General features: G+C 37.4%; 1 protein-coding gene across 2 annotated transcripts in view; it reads left to right on the forward strand.

Moving 5' to 3' along the window:
• The window catches only part of FBXL4 (F-box and leucine rich repeat protein 4), a 66,915-nt gene extending 45,652 nt beyond the window's left edge, over positions 1–21,263 (forward strand). For both annotated transcript variants that reach the window (XM_046677321.1, XM_046677323.1), the window contains exons 7-9: positions 12,324–12,395; positions 16,008–16,320; positions 20,712–21,263. In XM_046677321.1, coding sequence (XP_046533277.1) covers positions 12,324–12,395; positions 16,008–16,320; positions 20,712–20,875 — 549 coding nt within the window. In that variant the 3' untranslated portion in view covers positions 20,876–21,263. The remainder of the gene's footprint in view (positions 1–12,323; positions 12,396–16,007; positions 16,321–20,711) is intronic.
• The last annotated feature ends 1,589 nt before the right edge of the window (positions 21,264–22,852 follow it).

The raw sequence follows: 22,852 nt of genomic DNA on the forward strand, positions 1-22,852 counted from the left end.
TTTCATTATTAGGTAAGTTAGTAAGCATGAGATGAGTTTGTCTTTGTACTGAACATTAAGCAGATGAATGAGTGGATTGGCAACTTGAAAAACTTGTAAGAAAATATTTGAACTGTATTCAGAATTTTTAGCCCTAAAAGATAGTGAAATATAGTTTAATTTCTTTTGTTAGTTTATCTCATGAGATCTTTTTCTTTCTTTACATGTGTTTAGGATTGCAATGAAAAAATCGCTTTATCAGAGAAAGAACAAGTGTCATAACACCAACCCCCAAAAAATCACTAAATAAGCTATTTGCAGCATTAGTAGTATACAGTTGTTGAAGTTCAATAGTTGCAGAGCAGTAAACATGTGCCTGGTAAAGAACGAGGTACTGTTACGTTGAAGAGAGAGAGTGGACTGGTATACAGTCAAGTCCAAAGGCTTGCCGGCAGTGCCACACATCTGTGCTTGGTTGGAGAATGGTCTGTACTGGGAAAGCTTTTGAGAGGAGATGACCTTCAAGCTGAGATTTAGGCCCTATTTACTGTGTGATCCCAGAGTAATTAATGGAATGGGTTGGTAAATAGGGTAATTTCCATTTTACTGAATTTGGCGGATCTTTTAGGGTTACATAGACAACACTTTAGGCAAAAGATGGCAACTTGGAACAGACGGGAAAGAAACTTTAGTTGTATTGTACTTAGTTTCTTTTACCAGCGTGACAAGGAAGTCATTATAGTAGAGTAAGATATATGATGATTAGAAGGACTTTGTCTCAGTCCCTTTGGTCCCTTTTTCTCCATTCACAAGATTCTTATTATGTATCATAAACATTGATTGCAGGCACTTCTTTAACCATATGATGATGTATTTTCATGAGGAGGGCTGTGAAAATTTAACTCATTGAATAGATTTTTAAATACTTAGAAGGAAAAACCTTTTATATTGAAATAGTTTCAGACTTACAGAAAAGTTGCATAAAAAGTAAATTCCCCTACTATATGCATGATTTTTTTTCTGAACCATTTGAAAATAAGTAGAAGATATAATTCTCCTTTATCCCTAAAAGGCCATATATCTGTAGCCTACTCTTCAATACTTGTGTAATGGGCTGAATTGTGTCTCCCCAAAATTCATGTGTTGAAGTCCTCACCCCAAGTACCTCACCATGTGACTGTATTTGGAGACAGGCTCTTTAAAGGGCTAATTAAGGTTAAATGAGGTGAGTAGCCTGGGCCGTAATGCAATATGACTGGTGTCCTTTTAAGAAGATGAAGCTAGGACACAGACACACACAGAGGGAAGACCATATGAAGATAACTGAAGAAGATAGCTAGTTTCAAGCCAAGAGGAGAGGCCTTAGAAGAAACTAACCCTGCTGACGCCTTAATCTCAGGCTTCTAGTCTCCAGAATTGTGAAAAAAATCAATTTCTATTGTTTAAGCCACCTCATCTGTGGTTCTTTGTTATGGCAGCCCTAGTAAACTAATACAACTTGTAAGAATGGCATAAGAATAACTTTTTAGCGTATTGCATAAAACGTGTCTTTAAGAGAAGTCCTGTGTATATACTAAGACAATCTAGACTAGTGTTAGAAGTTTGAGCCTGTTAACCTATTCTTTGTTTGCAAAAAAAAATCTGGATTCGGGGTTGAGATGGGACATGAAAGGTTGCTCAGTAAGAATGTCATTCTGTTGCTTAGCAGCAGACAAGAAACCAAGAGTGTTTTTTAAAAGTTGGAGTTATAAATGGAACACCTGCATCCAGTTTTGATTGCCTCACTTCAAGAATGATAGAGCATAAATTGAAAGAATCTGAAGAAGTGAGAAAACTGATTATAGGTATTGTGGGGGACTAGTATATGACAGTAATCCATAAGTATGGTTCAGCAACGGTTTACTTGGCCTGCTAGGTCTGGAGGACAGTTTCAAGGACCCCGCTGCCTTCGTCCTCATGAACTGGCAGACAACAAAAGTAGTTGATCTTTACTTCTGCTGGATATCAACTCGCTTCATGTTTTTTTTCCTCTGGTGCCAGTTTATTCGGCAGAGTAATTCAGCAGAAGATATATAAGTAAAAATTCATTTCATCCTGTCTGTTGATGAAGGCACCAGGGCTTTCCTACAAAAGATATATAAACTGTCTTTTGAAAACAGTATGATTTGATTTAGTACCATGAATTTCCTTCCCGATACGTAGATAATGGTAGTCTTCTTAGTGCATTCTTTTTTCTTTTTAAAGATTGGCACCTGAGCTCTATCATCTATTGCCAGTCTTCTTTTTTTCTGCTGCTTCTTCTTCACCCCAAAGCCCCCCAGTACATAGTTGTATATTCTAGTTGTAGGTCCCTCTGGTTGTGCCATGTGGGACCTTGCCTCAGCATGGCCTGATGAGCAGTGCTAGGTCCACATCCAGGATCCAAACCGGTGAAACCCTGGGCTGCCGAAGCAGAGCGCACGAACTAACCACTCGGCCACGAGGCCGGTCCCTGCATTCTTATTTGATTTAAAGAACACATTATTCATGTTGGTAAGAAGAAGCAGGCATGGCCTTTCCTTTAATAGAGGCCGTACAGCTAACAAACTCAAATGAAAGGGATGGCCTCTCACCTAACAGAGCCAGTGCTGATAACTAACTAAGACCAAGAGGAGAAATTGAAATAGGAAGAAACTGCTTTGATCATCTAAGTTGACTAATGCAGGCTGTCATTAGCTGTCACCTAAAATACAGTCAATTTCAGACAGATTAATTTAGCTAGATAACATATAAAACAAAAGGATATTAATAATTATTCTTAAATAGAGTCGAGTTAAGATTTTTAATAACTTTTAATATATTTAACTTATTGACTATCAGATACTAAAAGTAACAAACTTTTAAAAAGTCTTTGATATGTCTCCAGGCAAGAATATATCTGTACTTCTCTCTATCCTGATTGGCTTTATAGAAGTTCTGGTGGGAATATGAGGCTTTTGGTTGAGGTGTGTGTGTGTGTGACCTGAGTGTGTGGTTCAGTCAGGGTCAAGAAGCCTGACTTGGCAGTGCAGTGAGGTGGTGGTAGGGAGGGTGATCATCTCTTGGAGTTCGGACTCGTTATCCACATTCATGACTGTGACCAGTAAACCAGGTATGAGACATCTACCTGGGAAGGACACCATTCATTAGAGAGAGCTGATGAACACAGTCTCGTACTGTTAGCATGTCACGAGGGAAACCAAATTAGTTATAAGACTTCTTTAGTGAGTTTAGAATGACAACACTGAGAATTAGTTATGTGCCTTAAATGCTTAAAGGCATCAGCACAGAACAGATTGACACCTTCATCTTAACAGGAAGGAAAGAGATGCTTTTGGAAGAAGATAGATAAAACCTTTGGACCAGTGCACTCTCTTAGCTGGGCATCCTTTAGATGAACAGCGCCAACCAACATATGCCTCAGACTCCTCTTACATGTTGACAGTTCACCCCGACTCCTCTGAGCAAAAGTTCTTCCTTTAGATAGTCAATAAGGTTACTGTAAAATCTAGCTGGTGTGCAAACTGCCATGACTTTTTGACTGCAGATCTCTGCCATCATCCATTATGGGTTGATATGGAAATCGATCAGTTTAGTCATTTGTGAGCAAAGATGTATTCAACTGTATTATTATAGGAGAGACCCACTACCGTGGTAAAAAGGGTTCTGAAATGAGACTACAGGGGGAGGTGAATGTGTGTGATTTAGTCTCAGATTTTATTCTATCATACACATGGATTTTTGTAATGTAACAAATTATTTGAACCTTATACTGACACTTGTAGTATATAGCCAAATTTCTAAGTCTGTGATCTTGAGTAACTTTAGCCATTTACAGTTAGGTTTAGAGAACTTTCATTTTTTTTCCTTAAAGCCGTGTGTAAGAGCTTTATATTAATTTATGTTCATTTATGATCTTTAACCTTTTCTTTTTAGGGATCAATCAGAAGTTTAACTTTTCCACCACAATGTTGATCTTAAAGTTTAACCTATAAAAGAATATTATTTTCAAGTTATGATTATGTATCAGCACATAACCTATACCATATTGTATATTTAAACTGTATAAAAGAGAAGAATTTGTAGTAGATGGTTCAGAGCAAATCTCTGTAAAGTAATTGAATTTAAGCATTTTGGAATGATGATTATTTCTACATAGAGTTAGTTTCAAGCACTTTAAATAGTTCTCAAAATGCTTCAACTTTTATTCTATATTCCCCTCCTCAAATTTATTGAGATTGGAACACTGGGACCAAAAAAAAAATTACAGAAAGAGAAATCCATACATATATATGTATTTTAAATTCTAATAATTGAGCGATTGTGTTCTTAGGATTTCTTTGGTGGTATTTGTTATGCAAATTTATGAATTTTCATTTAGCAAATATGCTTTTATAAAATCAGGTCTCATTACTTGTAGATATTGCTCTGATGTGTTTAAAATATATCATGATCAGTGAAAGTACATTTGTTTGTTCTTAGGTGATGTCACTAGTCTATATTTTAGCTAACGTATGTCTGTAGTATATAAACTCATTATATGTTCCTTTAATATGCTTTCTAGGAACCATGTTTCAGCATGGAGAATGCTGATTTAGAATCCTACCTTCCTATATTAAGTGTTATAATTAAAGGAAGCATTCTTTATTAAAGATAAGCAATAATTAATTTTTAACTGAGCAAAAAGAGTCATAAACTAGTTATAACAACTATAAACCTGTATTAATGTTAAATAGTGAACAGAATACTGCGTACATTGATTATACAAGGTCTCACTATGTTATTGAAATATACATAATGTATGCATAAATATAACTCTTACTAAGCTGTAAATCTGGACTGTCTAAAACTTATATGTGAGTATAATAAACCTCAGTTATCATTTTATTAAGTATTTTTGCTTAGCACTTTAGACGTCTGGAGGATGGGAGGTTCTGATGTTTATGGGTAGTATCTCTTAAAAAGCTGTTAATGAAAATTTGAATTTCTACCTTTTTTTTCCACCTCAATAGATTTCCTTGTAACAAGTAGAGGCATTAATAATAATTCTCTATAACTTATAGTTATCCATTAGATTCTGAAGCTGCTTAACAGGGTTAGTAGGTAGATTTTAGGTGGAATACAAAAGGATTCTTTCTTTATGATCATATATTCTACTACTAGATGCCAGCATTCACCTAGGGCATGTTTTGATAATTCTATAGAAGAAATTAACATGGATCCAGTCACTTCTTAGTGAATTCCTTTCCACAGAGATTTAAATAAGGTTGGCCTTTGTTTAAAAATTACAGACTCATTTGAAATGAATCTGCTGCCTTCCATTATTAAAGCTTCTAACTATTAAACTTGTATTTTAATTTTATAGAATTATTCTTGTGCTTCTATTCAGTTTCACAAAACAAACCAGCAGAATCTGTGTGGACTTGGAGATCTAAAAGATACCTTAGGTCTTAATAAGAAGTTCCTAAAATTTTTGACTTTTTATTTCTGAATACCTTTTTCATAGTACACTTAATCATGTAGCTTTAATGCACCTATTTGTGTGTTCTAGATGTGCAGAAGTGCTGCAAGTACTCATTATGGCAGAATTACTCTCTTAAGCAGAGGTGGGCCAACTATTTTTGCGAAGGGCCAGATAGTAAATCTTTTAGGCCTTGTAGGCCATATGGTCATTGTCACAGCTACTCATCCCTGCTGGTGTAGTGTGAAAATAAATGAATGGGTGTGCCTTTGTTCCAATAAAACTTTATTTACAAAAACAGGCCGTGGGCTGGATTTGGCCTGTGGGCAGTAGTTTGCCAACTTCTCCTCTAAACCACTGAGCCTGTGGTCTCTCCAAAATCAGGCCCTTTTATATCTGGAAATGAAGAGTTAGTTTCTCCTCTTTGTTTTAGTGTCAATTGCAGTACTTTAATTCTGAATATTAACAGCATAGAGAAAGGATATCCTAAAGGTATTCTAGGAGGAAACTGGGTGAAAGGATTTAGAGAGATTGCATACCAATCTATGGACCTTGTTCTGCCAACCTTGGTACACCCTCAGGCTCTGGCTTATCATGAGCTCTGCTGGAGAAAGTCATGAAACTGTTAACCTCTACTTGCTCACCTCAGTGCTACCTGTCAGCCCTTTTATTTATCTCTGTCTGACTCCTTGTTACATTCCTCACAGCATCTCTTCCAAGGTCGTCCTCGTTTCCTTTAGCCATCACCTCCGTCCCCTTATATCTTGGTCTCAACATTTGATCTCCCATCTCTTATTTAGCAAAGATGTGTGATATTGTTCAGCATGCATATCTTTGTTCTATGTTAGTTACTTCTTTAAGAGGGGAATGAAAAATGATAATTCTCTCTACTATTAAATGAACTTTAATTCCCAATTTAATGGGCAGACTATAGTTATTATAAAATATTTGCCTGATTAAGTGTAGTATCCATGTGTTGCTCTTTTACAATTTGAAATTCCTCCAGCATACATCTACCTTTACTCAAATGTTTTCGAGATGTATAATTATGAGAATCTTAATTCAAAAGTGAGTTAAGTCTATGCCTTAAAGTTACATACAATCTTTAAGAGGGGCAGTAACCAATAGATACAGCTCCTCTAAGGAACAGTCCAAGAGGTTAATATGGTGTTCTCAACAACAAATATTTTTTGTCCTACTCTTATTTTTAACTAGAAGGACTGATTCACCATGTAATAAATGTCAAACTATATCAAGAGGATCTCATTGTCCCAGTATGGGAGTAATTGGTTAGAGCTAGACTGACGGTGTTGGATGGCTGTCCAAGCCACCCCAGGGGTTGGATGGAAATCTGAGAGAAAGGAGGGATTTGGGCCTGGGCAGATATACCAAAAGGTATATAGTGACCTGGCATTGGCCGCACCTCATGGTCAGACTGAGCCAAGCATCCTTCTGGTTCTGCAGTATGCCCAGCACCACTGCAGAGCACGACCACTGCACTTTCAATAGAAGTCCGGTTCTGGATGGGGACAGTCTGCAAGACCCATAGACAGGGAAGAAGAAAAAGAGTGAGGTTGGCACATGGGAGTTCAAAGAAGTAAATGAAAGCATCTTTTTAAAGAGAAAAGAAATCATGGAGCATTAATAGGCTAAAACAGCAAGAACAAGTAGTAAAATAAATCTAGGAAATAAATGACAGTCATTGTAATAAAAAAAATAAGTTCATAAATCCTTAATTGGATATAGAGAGAATTCCTAAATTAGAAGAGAGGTCTGAGGAATGTACTTAAATTTGTAGAAGTTTTGAATGTCAGGCACCACTGAAGTAGTTTATTTGTTATGTATATATATGTATAAACTCAATCCTCATAGCAATTGCTTTAATAAATATATTGTGCCTACTATGTGCCAGTCACTGTATTATTTATCTATTGTTGTGTATCAATTGCCCCAAAATGTAATGGCTTAAAACATCCTGCGTTCATGATCTCACTCAGTTTCTTAGGTCAGGATTCTGGGAGCGGTTTGGCTGGGTAGTTTTTCTTGGGGTCTCTAATAAGGTTGCGGCCAAGTTGTTGCTGGGGCTGCCGTTGTCTTAGGGCCTGACTGCAGCTGAAGGATCAGCTTCCAAGCTCACACGTGGCTATTGGCAGAGTTCCTCTTTAGTGTTTCTACATAGGCCTCTCCGTTGGCTGCCTGAGTGTCCTCATGACATGGCAGCTGACTTTGCCTGAGTGAGCACTGGAGGAGAGAGGAACCCAAGAGGAGCCACAGCCCGTTTGTAACCGTATTAGAGTTCTACAGAGAAACAGAAATGAGGACATGTGTGTGTGTGTGTGTGTGTGTGGCTTTATTATAAGGAGCTAGCTCATGTGATAATGGAAGCTGGCAAGTCCCAAGTCCTACAGGGTGAGTCGGCAAGCTGGGGACCCAGGAGAGCCAATGGTGTGGTGCAGTCCAAGTCCGAAGGCCTGAGAACAAGTAGAGCCAATGGTGTGGTTCCAGTTTGATGGCTGGCAGACCTGAGATCCAGGAAGAGCTGATGTTTCAGTTGCAGTCTGAGGTCAGGAGAAGCTGATGTCCCAGTTTGAAGCAGGAAGAATTCTCTGTTACTTGGGGGAGAGTCAGCCTTTTGTTTTCTTTAGGTGTTTGACTGATTGGATGAGGCCCACCCACAATATGGAGAAATCTGCTTTACTCTGCCTACTGATTTAAATATTAATCCCATCCCAAAACACCCTCCTATAAACACCCAGAATAATGGTTGAACAAAACTACGGGCACAGCATGGCTCAGTCAAGTGAGCCATGACACTCAAGACACATGAAATTAACCATCACAATAACCTAACATACCATCATACCATTCTGCTCTGTTCTGTTTGTTAGAGATAAGTAAGTCCAGCCCACACTCAAAGGGAGAGGAATTAATCTCCACCTCTGGAAGGAAGAAGTACAGAATAATTTGTGGACATATTTTTTAAACTGCTCTAGCCACTGGTACTTAGGAGACTCCAGTGTTCATTTAGTAGGAGTTCCAAAAGAAAAAAAATGGAAGGCATGATAGAGAAGCAAAAATTGAAGAGTGAAATGTTAAGAATCTTCATCTTTCATGAAGAACGATGCAAGTCTTCAAATCAAGTGTTCACTCAGGATACTAAACAGAATAAATGAAAGTAAATCTTTATCTAGACATACTTGTGATGAAATTGTAGAATATAATACATAAATGGATAAGAGCTGTCAGAGAGAAAAGACATTCCTTGCAGAAGAAGACAATTAGACTGACAGTGGACTTCTTACCAAACAGTAGAGGCTAGTGAGTAATGGAGTGATACTTTCAAAGTGATGAGAGAAGATAGTTACCCTAAAGTTTTCAGCCTGGCTCAACTTTCATTCAAGATTCAGGGGAAGTATAAAAACTAAAGTTACTCACCTTCCCTTGACTCCAATTCCTTGTGTGTAGTGGGAATAATGGTATCTCTTTATAGGTTATTATCTGCTCTGTTTACTGATGTATCCCAGTGCCTGGACACTGCCTGACACATAGTAGGCATTCAATAAAGATTTATTGAGTGAGTAAACGACTGAACAGGGTTGTTGTGAAGATTAAACATATGAACACTAGGGTTGTTGTGAGGATGAAGATATATGTATAAAGAATTTACAGCAGTGCCTGACATATTAGCTACTTGGTAAATGTGATTGTTGTTAAGATTTTGCCACTCAGGGACACTCGTGAAGAGAACTATTAAAAATATTCTTCAAAAAGAAGAAAAATTCCGTAAGAAGGTATCAGATGTAATAAGCAATTATGACACAGAAATTGATAAAATGCCAGTAAATTAAAATATCGAGGAAGAAGAAAAACCTAATCTTTTTGTATTATTTTTAAAAAGGTAAACTAAAATCTTTAAGGTGATTCTAAAATTCATTTGAAAGCACAAAGGGCCAAGAATCAGCTAAGGGAGTTTTGAAGAATGAGGAAAGCATATTTTTCTTACTAGAATTATAGACTTATTACAAACTATAATAATTAAGACTGAAGGATTGGTGCCGGGAAAAGCAAATAGACCAGTGAAACAAAATGACCCAGAAAATAGACTCACACATATACAGAAACTTGGTTTCTGACAGGAAGCATCACAAATCAGTGGATAAGGTAGAATCTTCAATAAATTGAACAGGGACAAGTGGTTATTCTTAAGGAAAAAAAATTAAATTTGATATCCTACCATGTATAAAAATCAATTCCAGTTGGGTTAAAAACCCAACTGTAAAAAAAATAACTTTAAAGCTGTCATTAAAAAAAAAATAGAAGAATATTCTTCTTTGGGTAAAGAGGGACTTTCTAGAAAAGACAACAGAGTACAAACATAAAGGGGAAAAAAAGATTGATGTGACTATATTAAAATCTAAAGTTTCGTGTCTCAGAAGATTCTGTAAACAAAGCAAAAAGACAAGTCTCAGATTTAGAGATGATATTTGTAATGGATATAACTGACAAAGATTGGTATCCAGGATAAAAAAGACTTCCTACAGGTCAAGAAGGAAGAAACAGCCTAATGGAAAAATCAGCAAAGCATATGATTAAGCAATTTCTAGAGCAGGAAATATGAGTGGCCCATGAACATTTGCAAAGATCGTCAACCCCATTAGTAATCATACTAATGAACATTATCCCACTCCATACTCATCAGATAGGCAGACATTAGAAAGGGTGAAAAGACTATACAGTGGCAAAGATGTGGGGACCCAGCATTCTTACACTGTGGTGGGAGCATCAGTTGACACAAGCACTCAGGAGAGCTATTTTGCAGAATCGAATAGTCAGAGCATACCTAAACACCTGGAAATTCTTCCTCTGCTATGTGCTCTAGAGAAATACTCTTCTATAAATGCATGGGAAGCACATATGAGAATGTTTAGTCTAACATTCTTTGTTATGGTAAAACTCTAAAGTAAATATCAAATGAGAGTGTATATTGTATATTTGCATAACAGAATAGTATACAGCAGTTAAAAAGTTGGTGGACTAAAGCCGTGAATATCAACATGGACAAATCCCTCAAAGATACTGTTGAGGAAGATGCAGAAGTGTATGCACACTGTAATACCATGTATGTAAAAACCCTGTGGGATAATATTATATGCTATTTATGGATCCATAACGTATAGTAAATTTGCATAATTTTCAAGCATGTTTTTAAACACTGAGTCAAGATAAACGTTACCTCTGAGGAAGTATATGAATGGTTGGAGGGGTACACAAATAGAAAAGGATGAGCAAAGAAGGCAAAATGTTAAGATTTGATAAATCTGAGTTATGGCTATATGGATGTTCATTATTTTAGACTCTATACTTGTTTGTCTGTTTCAAAGTCTTCATTGTAAGTAATTTAAAAACAAATTACCAAACAGGTTCCATGAATGAAATGTGTGTATTTTGTTTTAATTTCATCCTCTAATATGTTCTGGATCTTGCTCATGGGAAAATCTTATAAAATAACCTTGTTATAAGGATCTGGTACTTTAATAAAAACAAACCTAACGTCATTTTCCCATCTGGTAGTAAGTTAAAATAGCTAAGTTTTAGTTTGGAGAATCTGAAAATTAACTTATGTGCGTATACCTCGTCTAATGTCAGATTTCTGAGTGCTACATGGGATTGTCTTGTAAATATTATAAGTTGTGTTGAAAATTAAGCATAAAATCAAGTAGACATTTATTTTTTGCTTAAATTTAGAGAAATGCTGACAGGGAAACAGTCTTAAGTCCAGTATTGCCCTAGGACCTATTAGAACTATTATTATTTTATTTTTGCCTTAGCTAAGTTTATTTATCTGAAATACTTTATTTTCTCAATGAGAATCTTATCTAGAGTTTGCACAAATGTTCTGTATTGTCATTGACACCTCCTTCATCCCCTTCCCAACTGATGCTTTTCTGTTTCTGATCACTTGTAACAGATTAAACAGAGTTTCTGTCATATCATCTTAATTGGTTAGATATGATTTAGTTCAAATGTTTAGAAAGAAATTTTGCCACATAAGTTTGGATAGTCTTTTTCTCAATTTGTAAAAGAAAAACCATAAATTTGAGTGTTTTCACTGTTTGTTTTTGACAATTTTTCATGGCAAGCATGTTATCAAATGAAATTATGACTGTTTAGAAATATTTTAGGTACCGTGGTTATGGAGCAGTGTAGCGTCCCTTTCAGTTTCTTTAGTGGTGAGACCGTTTTCATTGTGCAGGATAGATGGGCTTAAATGGCAGGAACATGACTAGAAAGTGCACATTGTGTATATTTCAGTCGGCATGTTGCTAGTGACAGGTGCTCAATGGTTGTTGGTATCCTTGTCAGCAGAGAGAATCCTTTGACATTAAAGTCACCAGCGCAGTCCTGATTTGGGGTGACTCTATTGGCAGTTCCATCAGGCTGCAGCTGATCAGCGAATGTCAGAGCTGCCTCTGTTCTTCAGAGTGTCACCAGCCCTCTGTGGGTGTTTTGGAGGGAGGGGTTGTTTAGCTTGTCTCGTTGTTCAGTCCTAACCAGACTTCCAAATTGCTTACCTCTGGGAAATAAACTGAGAGGTCAGAGGGAATATAGGTGTGTTTAGGGCATGCAAAACCATATACAAAGTGACGGCTTACATGGGGACTTGTAATGATTACCTTGACTCCAAGCTAATCAATGGCAGGAGCACTGGGGACTCATTAAATGGCATTTGTGGTGTCTGTAACGTAGGTTTTGAGCTCTATTTCAGGAAAAGCAGTGACAGCCTTTAATGTCTAATTGACCTCTTCTCTTTGTTTCACTTTCTTTCACTTTTCACGTTTGCCTCTGATGTGGTCCCTGATGGCAGCAAACTGCGCTGCTCAGCATTTTGAACTTCTGCTCAGAGCTTCAGCACCTCAGTTTGGGTAGTTGTGTCATGGTAAGTGTTTAAAAATTCTTTTCACTCAATCACTTTTTCTCTTTCTTTCCATGGGTGAATTTAATCCTGAGCCACCCCACCCCGCCCCCACCCACAACTTTTCAGGTTTATGGTTCACTACTGTGTACCCCACTTTCAAGCATTTTTCTTAAATCAGAGAATATGTCTGTGGAACATTGACATTATTTATCTGTGAGAGCAAGGAAAGCATACAGTGTGGTGGAAAGAGTTCGGTTCTGCCTCAAGGCAGATGTTATCTCAGACAAGCTATTTACCTCTCTGGATTTCTTTACAAAATAAGATATCCATCATACCCAAATGCCAGCAGTTCAGTAAGTTTTCACAAAGCCAATTTTAGTTTTTAAGTTCTGAGGTTATTTCCTGGAAATGCTGATGATAGTAGATAGGTTTATTTTTGTTTGTTTCACTGTTCTTTCTGGGTAAGATAAAAAGATGGACACCCTATGTCAGAACTCAGATTGTTTTGAAATGTTACTGGTCTGTGAAATCCAAAAGCCCAGGGACTATTGAACTACATAGTCTTTAAAGTCCTCCCAGATTTAAAATTACGATTTTATGTGCCATTGAAAGAGCTCATGGGACAAGTCAAGTCTTTTTTACATGGCTTGTAAATACTATTGAGACTCAAGGAACAATAAAACTCGTGTGTGTGTGCATGCACATATACGGACCCTCACAGGAAATGCATCTCCCAGTATAACTGACGGTGGAGCAGTCCATTCCTCTTCAGTCCTTACCCCTTCAAAGCAGAAACCATTCCAGTTTTGCATCCTCTTTTTAGGAAGACCTGAATAAGCAGGATGCTTGCAAGATCAGAGAATTTCTCCTGGTGCCCTATGCTTGGATTCAACCTAAAATAGATCGCATTTGAGCACCTTTGTGAGCTCAACACTGGCTTTAGAGATGCCCCAAGATTTGGCAGTGTGGGCTAGAGAGGCCTGTTCTAATGACAAATTTATCTCCATATCTCCTTGGTTTTTAATCCTGATCGCTAGCCTGATTAAACCCCAAGTATGGGCTCAGGCCCTCTCCTGTCTCTGGAAACAATCTTGGGAGCCCAGTAACTCAGCGTTAGGTTTTCCTTACTTATGGTCAAATTCTTACCATAGCAAGCCATTTCATGGGCTTCTATTGGGTCCCTCCAGTGGCTCTTCTAGAAGGGCCCTGTGACATTTGATGGCACTTTCTGTGACAACAAACCAGCCAATTACTGCCACTTGGATCTTTACTTATTGCTAGCCTCCCCTCTCTAGATTGTTAAGGACCTTATTTAACTTTGGCTAGAAGTACCTTATTCTGCCTCTTATTTACCTCCCCTCAAAATGGAGCAGCATTCTCTAGAAAGCAGGTCTCTGACCACAGTCACTTTAGAGTTGGAATTATATATATATGTTTATAGTTGGAATTAGGTGTATTTCAAGTCAACATTTTCCAGAGTTGACCCATGGATCATTAGTCCTAAAAGATATTAACTTAATAAAAGATGTCTATGGGCTGGGGAGAGGGTAAGTAGGGCTTCCTGGTCAAAATTAGGAAATGAGGCTACTTATGTCCTCCTGGAGTTTTCAGTGGTATGTCCTACAGCAAAGAAACTGTTTGCCTTTGCTTAAACCAGTCTTTTCCAACTTTACCTGACTACCGAATTCATTTTTTCATTTTATATCTATTAATATGTACTATATTATGGGAAAGACTACTTTAGGTAAATAGACTATTTTTTAAATTAAAGTATGTAGTTACCAGTAAAGTATTGTTACCATTGATATTTGTTTGCCAGGAAATGAGGTTTTAAGGACTTGACATTGAAGTTCAGAAGTACTGCTATTACCGAAACCGCCACTAACATAAAGATTGAAACATTGTCCAGGGTTCACCAGGACAGTAACACAGACAGCTCTTGGTTGATATTTTAGTACCATGTTTATTTCAGTTTCTTTCCTGTTAATTGACCAAAAGACAAGATGATTCGTTTGATATTTTATTTTTGACTATCAAAATAATAGCAATCAGAATCATGGGTTATGTAAAGTTTTTAAATTGCTTCTTTCTAAAAAAGCTAATTGGCTGCACTGCTTATCAAAGCTATGGTTTTGTGTTGTTTGGGTACACTCACCTAGATAGTTCCATTCCCCCAATCTGTTTCTCCTGGTCTTCTACTTGATTCTACATACACAGCGCTGAAGACCAGAGCCTCAGAAATCATCACCACTGTGTCTAAGCCTTTGGTTCTTACTCAAAATATAGCCCTCAATCTGTCCATGTCTCTAATTCCACTACCTTAGTCCAAGCCCCTTCATCTCCAAGCTAGTGCAGGCCTCTTCACTGGGCTTCCACCCCCATTCTTACACACCATAGACCATGCTCCAGACAGAAGCCAGAGCGGTTTTTTGGTTTTGTTTTAATGTTAATCATATTTGTTTCAAACCTTCCATTGATTTCCTTAGTACTTAAAAATTCAAATGCTTTCATGGCCTACTCGCCTGGCTCTGTGTAGCCTCTGCCCTCGCAGCCTTTCCTCTCCCTTGCTGCCTTGAGACATACCCATCTTATTTCTGTTCCTCAAGTGCGCCACGCTCTTTCCTGGAGATCCCAACAACCACACTCCCTCCCTCAACACCCGACACTCTGTTTGCTCTCATGTCACCCTGTTTTATTATTGTCATACTACTCTCTGAATTTATTTGGCTCATTTATTTGTATGTCTTTCCCCAAAATGTGAACAGAGTTTTTTTTGGTTCCCTGTTGTTCCTAGCATCGAGAGTGGTGCTGGCACATGGTAGTTGAAAGTATGAATAATCAAATGATCCAAAGGAAATAATCATTGGAAATGTTTGCTATTTTATTTCTTTTTGACTTCTGGTGTAGGTTGGACACCTGCTTATAACAAAATCAAATGAAACAATTACAAGAACCTGTTTAAAGAAACGTTGTTGAAGCATATAAAGCCTGTGAACGGAAGTGTTTAATCCTTGATTAGTAGAGGTTTATCCTGTGATCATGAGATAAATCAGGTGACACCTCCAGTAACTGACAACAGTGAACATAGCCTAATCTCAATTATTTTCATGTCGTATATTCAGTCCCCAGATGCCTCATTTAACCCAAAACTAGGTCCTTTTTAGTACTATCAACGTATTCACATACTATTTTAGAGCCTAGCGAAGTGCACACCCTTCTCAGGGAGATCTTATATACCTACCAGTTTATTAATCATCATATATAAAAGAGGAGAGACTAGCCGTCTCAATGAGTAGCAGCAGCAAGGTCAGAATGGGAGGCTTACAAGAACAGCGCAGAATCCTCAAATTCTTCCTGAGGGACTGAGGAGTTCCAACTGCCTTGGGATTCAATTCATTAACGTCCTCTGTCTGGAGTTCTGTCAAATGGATTTTTAAGTAAGTGATTACTCTTGCTGTTTTATGAAACAGTGGCAGATCTGTGAGATGAGTGGGCAGATCTGTATTAATGAGAATGTGGGTATGTTTACATGGAAACAAACAATAGGAGATGATTAAGAATGTCTTAACTTGCTCTCAATAGTTTGCATTTCTGAGCATAATATGTGAAAGATTGGAATTTCTTGGTTTCCAGATTGAAGACTATGATGTGATAGCTAGCATGATAGGAGCCAAGTGCAAAAAACTCCGCACTCTGGATCTGTGGAGGTGTAAGAACATCACTGAGAACGGGATAGCAGAGCTGGCTGCTGGGTGTCCGCTGCTGGAGGAGCTTGACCTCGGCTGGTGTCCCACTCTGCAGAGCAGCACCGGGTGCTTCGCTAGACTGGCGCGCCAGCTCCCCAACTTGCAGAAACTCTTCCTCACGGCTAACAGGTCTGTGTGTGACACAGACATTGAAGAGCTGGCATGTAATTGTACCCGATTACGGCAACTGGACATATTAGGTAAGGATACTATATATAAATTTGTGATAACGTCTATTTCTTTGACATAAAAGCTAATCTCAGACTTCCTGCAAGGAAAAGAAAAACTTCTTGGATGCAGTAAAAATTTTGTCTTACTAAGACTGTTTGGTTTGATCAGAAGTGCAAGACAGGCCAGCTGATATAGAGAGTAATTATGTATGAATTTAAGTAAAAGAGTGAGGACAATAACAGAATTTTTTAGTCTAAACCTATCAGAAAGCTCTAAATGACCATTAGTTCTTGCTCTAGTAAGAAGAGTGAGAACTTATATGAGCTGTGTTCTCCATTGTTATGAAGGCCGGGTAAGAAGTTAATCCATTTGTAAAATGAATTCAAGTTCATTCTTGATGTTAAACTTGATTAAGGACTTTTGGAAGATCTCCATCCCTGATGATTCTAGTTTTTAGGAGTAGTTCTACCCCAAGGCAGGTCTATTGAAAATCCTTCCCAGTTCTGGGATTTCTTGTGTCCTTATTGCAATTTATCAGCCAGGAGCCCCGGGAGATTTTGTGCCTTCTTACCTTAACTTTCAGAAATGCTAGCAATGCCACAGTTACGATTGCCCACACAACTGGGACTTTGTGAACCCACAGAGCACTTGCACTGTGTTCTCTGGTAATCTATTACCAGTGGATTGCTACTAATGCTAATCATTACTAATTACTGATAGAATAGTCCATGAAGTGCTAATTATATCTGTTCCTGTTTATTAAACATTGAACAAAAGGAAAACCTGGAGATTTCAACACCTGTGTTTGTGGTTTCACTTAAAATCTCTCCACAGTCCAGGTTGATGATACACTTATAGATGTTGCTTATATAGTTGTATGTTACTTATTTAAGCTAAAAATTTAGGGAGAAATTCTTGCCTAGTATATGCACACTTGGGGCTAGGTACTTATCTGTGTTGTATTTTCCTTAATCTTCATGGCTCAGGGAGTTGGACATCGTTGTCTTTTCATAAATGAGGGTACTGAAACCCAGCAGTTAGTATATGCCAGAGCAAGGGTTCAAACCCAAGGTTTTTGACCCCACAGTCTGTACTGTTTTTTCATTACAGCATACCCACTTACCTTGCTTGTTTCCTTCCTTCCTACCCACCTTCTCCTGGAATTAGCCTGGACCTTTTATAAGAGAAATATTTTGCAAAGTTCAAGGAGTCATGAATTTACAGGGAGAATGAAGAAAGGTGGCTAGGGCTTTTAAAATGGATCACTAATTGCATCAGGCTTCATTTGAGAGGATGGTGTGTTTTTGGTTAAGATCTATTTTACAACTCTCCCCCACCAAAAAAAGAAAAAAATACCAGATTCATACGCTAGAGATGAAGAGTAGCTCGTGTCTAAAAGAGATGCTACAGAACCACAGAGACATCACTAACACTGATTCTAAAACAAAAGCACTGTTCACAATGATGAACAGTGGGGTCTGTTGTCAGGTGACCTAGCTTGGCCTGTAAGTTTATGAATTACTTGGCAGAGACATAAAAGAAAAATAGGTAAGAAGTATAATGACTTCTTTTTGAAAACATTTGTAACTTTCATGAGCATAAGAGCAAGGAAGTATCATTATCTATATGTCAAAACTAATTATAGATGGCAGACAGCCATCATGCCAATATATTGGAATATCTTATTTCAAATATAAAGAGCATAGTAAAAAATGATATCAATAATAATAATTTATAGTAATGTTAATAGCAGTGTTACTGTATTCTTTATACTGTTCTAAGTGTATATTAGCTGATTTAATTTTCACAACAACCTTATGAGGTCGTTATTGTTAGCCACAATTGAAGAGACAGCCTGAAACAGGTTAAGTGATTTGCTCAGTCTCATGGCTAATAAGGAATCCAGATTTAAACCAGAATGTATGCTCTTAACCACTATGCTGTATTTTCTTTATTTTTATTGTTGTTTCTTGGTTTCCTTTTATCCTTAAGTGTTGGAATCCCTTTTTTTTTTTTTTTTAAGGATTCTGAGTCAAATAAAGCTCATAGTTATTTTAATTTGTCATTTTCTGATGAGCACATTTGAGTGTTAAATGGCATACCTTCTTCATGCTGAAAATGCTTCCTGATCAGCTCAAGGCTGAATTAGATACAGTCCCTACCTTCAGAGAGTTTATTACACAGCAAGGAGGAGTAAAACAAATATATAAATAACTGTAATGCAAGCCAGAAGCAAGTCCATTTTGGTGGGCCTCAAAGAATAGAGAGTGTATATGATTAGAGAAATAAGGAAAAGCTTAATTAAAAAGGTTAATAGGTATTTGAAAGATATCCTTGAAAAGTGAGTAAGAAATAGGGTGAGGAGGGCATTTTAGCCTGAATGAATAGAATGAAACAAAAGCATAGGACTTAAAAATCCAGAATATGTTCAGAGAATAGGCAATCTAATTTGAGTTAGAATGTTAGAATAATGAGGCTTTCATGGAGCATTTTGAATACCAGGATGAGGAATCTGCACAAAATTAAACAAGCAAGAGCTATTATCGGGTTTAATTAGGGGTATGAGTGATATATTTAGAGCTGTGTTTTAGGAATATTAATCTGGAAACAAGTAGTAGGTGAATTGGAGAAGGAAGAGATCAAAATCAGAGAGATTAGCTGCAATAATCCATCTAATGAGGGTCCAAACCAGGGTGATAGTATTAGGAAATTAACTACCATCCCTTCATTCATCCATTCTTTACACACTTACTGAGCATATACTGTGTCAGGCATTCTTTTAAACACTGGAGATATGTCAGTGAACAAAACAGACATGGCCCCTGCGTGAAGGATCAAGCTGACTGAAAACATAGTTGTGTCATCAGTGGATAACAAAAGAAAAGCTTTGCAGGGTGCTCTGGAAGCATAGGACAGGGGATGCTAGCCTAGTTAAATTTTCAGTCTCCAGCTTCCTTCTGTGGCATTCTCTCAGGCTTTAGGAACTCCTGATTTATCAGGAAACTCAGCTTCTAATGACCCAGACAGGCAAATAAAGAACAGTCACAACCCTACGTGAAGAGCACCCCATCGCCAAGTGTCTTAGTTGAGGGTTTCTGATCTTATCTCACAGAAACCCACTCAGGATAACTTAAGCAAAAGCAAAAGAAAATTATTATAAAGATACAGGTGTCTCTCTCAGATCCCATGGTTAGGAGCTAGCTATGGTCAGCCCTCAGGAGGGACTGGAAAACCATCAAAAGGCAAGGAAGCTGTTTTTTCTCTTTCCTTCGTTTTCCTATCCTGCATGCTCAGGCACCTGTCCCCTGGCCCTGTGCCCTACCCCTGCCCTCAGCCACAGTACCCTCACAAGGACCTTTATGTCTCCTTCTCCAGGTACCATGGCCCAATATATCGGTCCCAACCCAGTTGTCCATGTCTTTAGTTCAAGGGATCTGTGGACACTGAAGGCTTTGCTGAATTCCAGTTCTAAATTCCCAGGAGAATCTGTATTGGTTTGGTGTGGGGCCAATCACAGCAGTATAGGGTAACAGTATAGTTACAGCTTCTGGAGCCCATGGCAGAGAGGAGAGTAGAAAGGCGTTCTCAGAAAAAAAGGTATAGGTTAACATTTCAGAAACTTTAATCCCCATCCCAGTAGATGTGTCTATATAATACAATTTTGATTTTTTTTTCCTCCCTAGTGAAGCTGTAGTTAAAGCAAGGTATGTTTTGACGGTATCATCTGAGCCTAGTGAGTGCCTGCCATGTATCACGTGCTTTACATAATTTCTATAATTTAGCTTCCATCCAAATAGCCCATAATCACTTCAGATTAAATATGGGCTAAATAGTACTCACCGTCCATCTTCCAGTAGTGCCATTTTATACCCACCACTTACTGTAAAACCGATCACCTTGTGTTGTAGTCATTTGCTTTCAACTCTGATCCAAGAGTTCCTTGAGGCAGACACAGGTCTTATTCAGCTTTGCATCTTGGGTGCTTGAAACAGAAGTTTCTACAGGGATGTTGCTCAGTAATTGCTCAGAATTAGAGGTTGAATCATTGTAAGCATTGCTGCCTGATTTGACCCATGGGTTGAGGAAACTGAGATGTGCAAATCCTTTTGAACTGGGGTGACAGAAATAGGAAAGTGTGGAGAGCTGATCGGAAGGGAGAAGAGGCAGGAATGAAGATAGTGGATAGAGTAGTGACAAAATTCAGGTCCTAGATGCCGAGTTGGCTGGGAGGACTCACTTTGTATTTTTTTAGAGGACTGTTTCAGTATGAAGGCTTTTGTTTAAAGAAATGTTTTACATTTTTAAAAGGCAAATTATTTTAAATGCATTTTAAACAATAAATAATTAAGTGACTCTTTATCAGGATATTATGTAAATGTTATATTTAAGGTGTTTTGTTTGATTTTGTTTTTTTAAACAGGGACAAGAATGGTAAGTCCAGCATCCTTAAGAAAACTCCTGGAATCTTGTAGAGATCTCTCCTTACTTGATGTGTCCTTCTGTTCACAGATTGATAATAGAGCTGTGCTAGAACTCAATGCGAGCTTTCCAAAAGTGTTCATAAAAAAGAGCTTTACTCAGTGACTTAATGTATAGTCTATAATAAAATTAATGCTCTTTTTTAGGGTTCTATTTGGGGGTGGTTTTGTTTTTTGTTTTGCTTAGTTTTTATAATGGTGGGAATTAGGACGTTTGTAGATTTTAAAGAAAAATATGAATTTGTCCATTAAATCAAGTAAAAATGTAAACAAATGTTTTCACAAAATATTGCAAGCACTTTTCTTCAAGAATTTTTGAGTGGCTCATATTATTTTTATCTTATGTTAATCAGTGATATTATGCTTTCGTCAATAATTATGTGTTTAATAAAAAAAGTATTATGGAAACATTTTAACTTATTTTTAAAGGAACACGTTGGGCAATAAACTGTCATGATCTTTATGCAAAATAAAATGAATTTTTCACACCTGCATGTAAGGATGCCTTATTAATAAGCCTTATGACCTGGCCAGTATTTTGTTTGATATGTATAAAATTGTCAGAGTTAGCTGGAGAAAAGAGTCTTACTTTTTCATCTGTTAAGATTATTGTTTTAAGCTGATACAGTAACTCCTCAACTTGAAAATTTTTAGTTTTTCTACTTTTCTTCTGATGTATTTATCTGTTTTATAACTGGATAATACCAGTATAAAAATATGGGCATAATCTAGAACAAGGTGTAAACTACTGAACAAACTAGCTTTCCACCTGTTAAGCAGATGCCTTAAAAATTTGCCAGAGGGAAAGGTTTAAGACTTGAATTATTTGTGGATTTTATGGGTTTTCTTTTTCTGTGTCCTAGCACCTTAAATAATTAGAAGTCAGCTATAGTGGAAGAAGAAACATTGTTTTGCTAAACAGTGAATTGATTTAGTTCTGCTGCCAAGAAAGTAGACAGAATATTCTGTGGCATGAAAAGGCAGGGCTATTTTGAATAGCAAACTGATATTAAGGGTATAATGTAACAAAATTTATTTTCCCACATAGGGCAAAATGTTCTAACATCTGCAAGTCTGAGAGTGATCTCGTAGAACTCTGCTGTCCAGTATGGTAGCCATGAGCCATGTGTGGCTGTTTTAATTTCAGTTAACTTAAATGTAATAAAAAATTCTGTTCCTGGGGCTGACCTGGGGGGGTAGTGGTTAAATTCAGCATACTCTGCTTCAGCGGCTGGGGTTCATGGATTCAGATCCAGGGTACAGACCTACACCACTCAGCAAGCCATGCTGGAGGCATCCTACAGACAAATAGAGGAAGATGGGTGCAGATAGTCGCTCAGGGCCACTCTTCCTCACCAAAAAAAAAAAAAAAAAAAAAAATTCTGTTCCTCAGTTGTACTAGCACATTTTTGCACTAACACATTCCTCATTTGTACTAACACATTTCGGGGGTTCCCTAGTCCCCTGAGGCTAGTGGTTATCATATCAGACAGCATTATTCTAGAATTTCTTGTGTTATTAGATATAGGCATTTAAGAAAAAGCACATAGTTAAAAAATTAGCATGGTTAATATATATATCTGTAGGCAATTCTTGAGGGTATTCTCCACAGTACGTATATGAAAGCGTTTTCCCCCCAAAGTTATTAAGCTAGTGAATTATACGTATGGCAAATACTAGGCATTCAATAAATATTTACTGAATAAATAAGAATATATTATTGAGTTAAGCCATACAATATGTCAAATTTTAAAAATGTAGGTGTTATAAATTATTACTAGTAGTACTGTGTTTATTCTTTTATAGAATACAAAGTAATATTGTGACATTTAAAATATTAAAATGTTAAAATGATCTCCTCCATGTAAGAAACATCTGTGTGAGAATTGTTGTCCTGTTTGCCCTGCCCTTTCTTCTATTTGATGGCAGAAGCAAGGGGCAGTTGGAAAAGATCTTGGTTATCTTCCATTGTTATCTTCATGCACTTGGATTTTCTTTTCACTCACAAATATATGTAAGCATTTTAAAGGTTGTATTCGGTGGACCTTTTAGGAGGATGAGATTTATCATTTGACTACCAACT

The sequence above is a fragment of the Equus quagga genome, chromosome 11 (assembly GCF_021613505.1).
Source record: "Equus quagga isolate Etosha38 chromosome 11, UCLA_HA_Equagga_1.0, whole genome shotgun sequence".
Taxonomy (NCBI): Eukaryota; Metazoa; Chordata; class Mammalia; order Perissodactyla; family Equidae; genus Equus; species Equus quagga.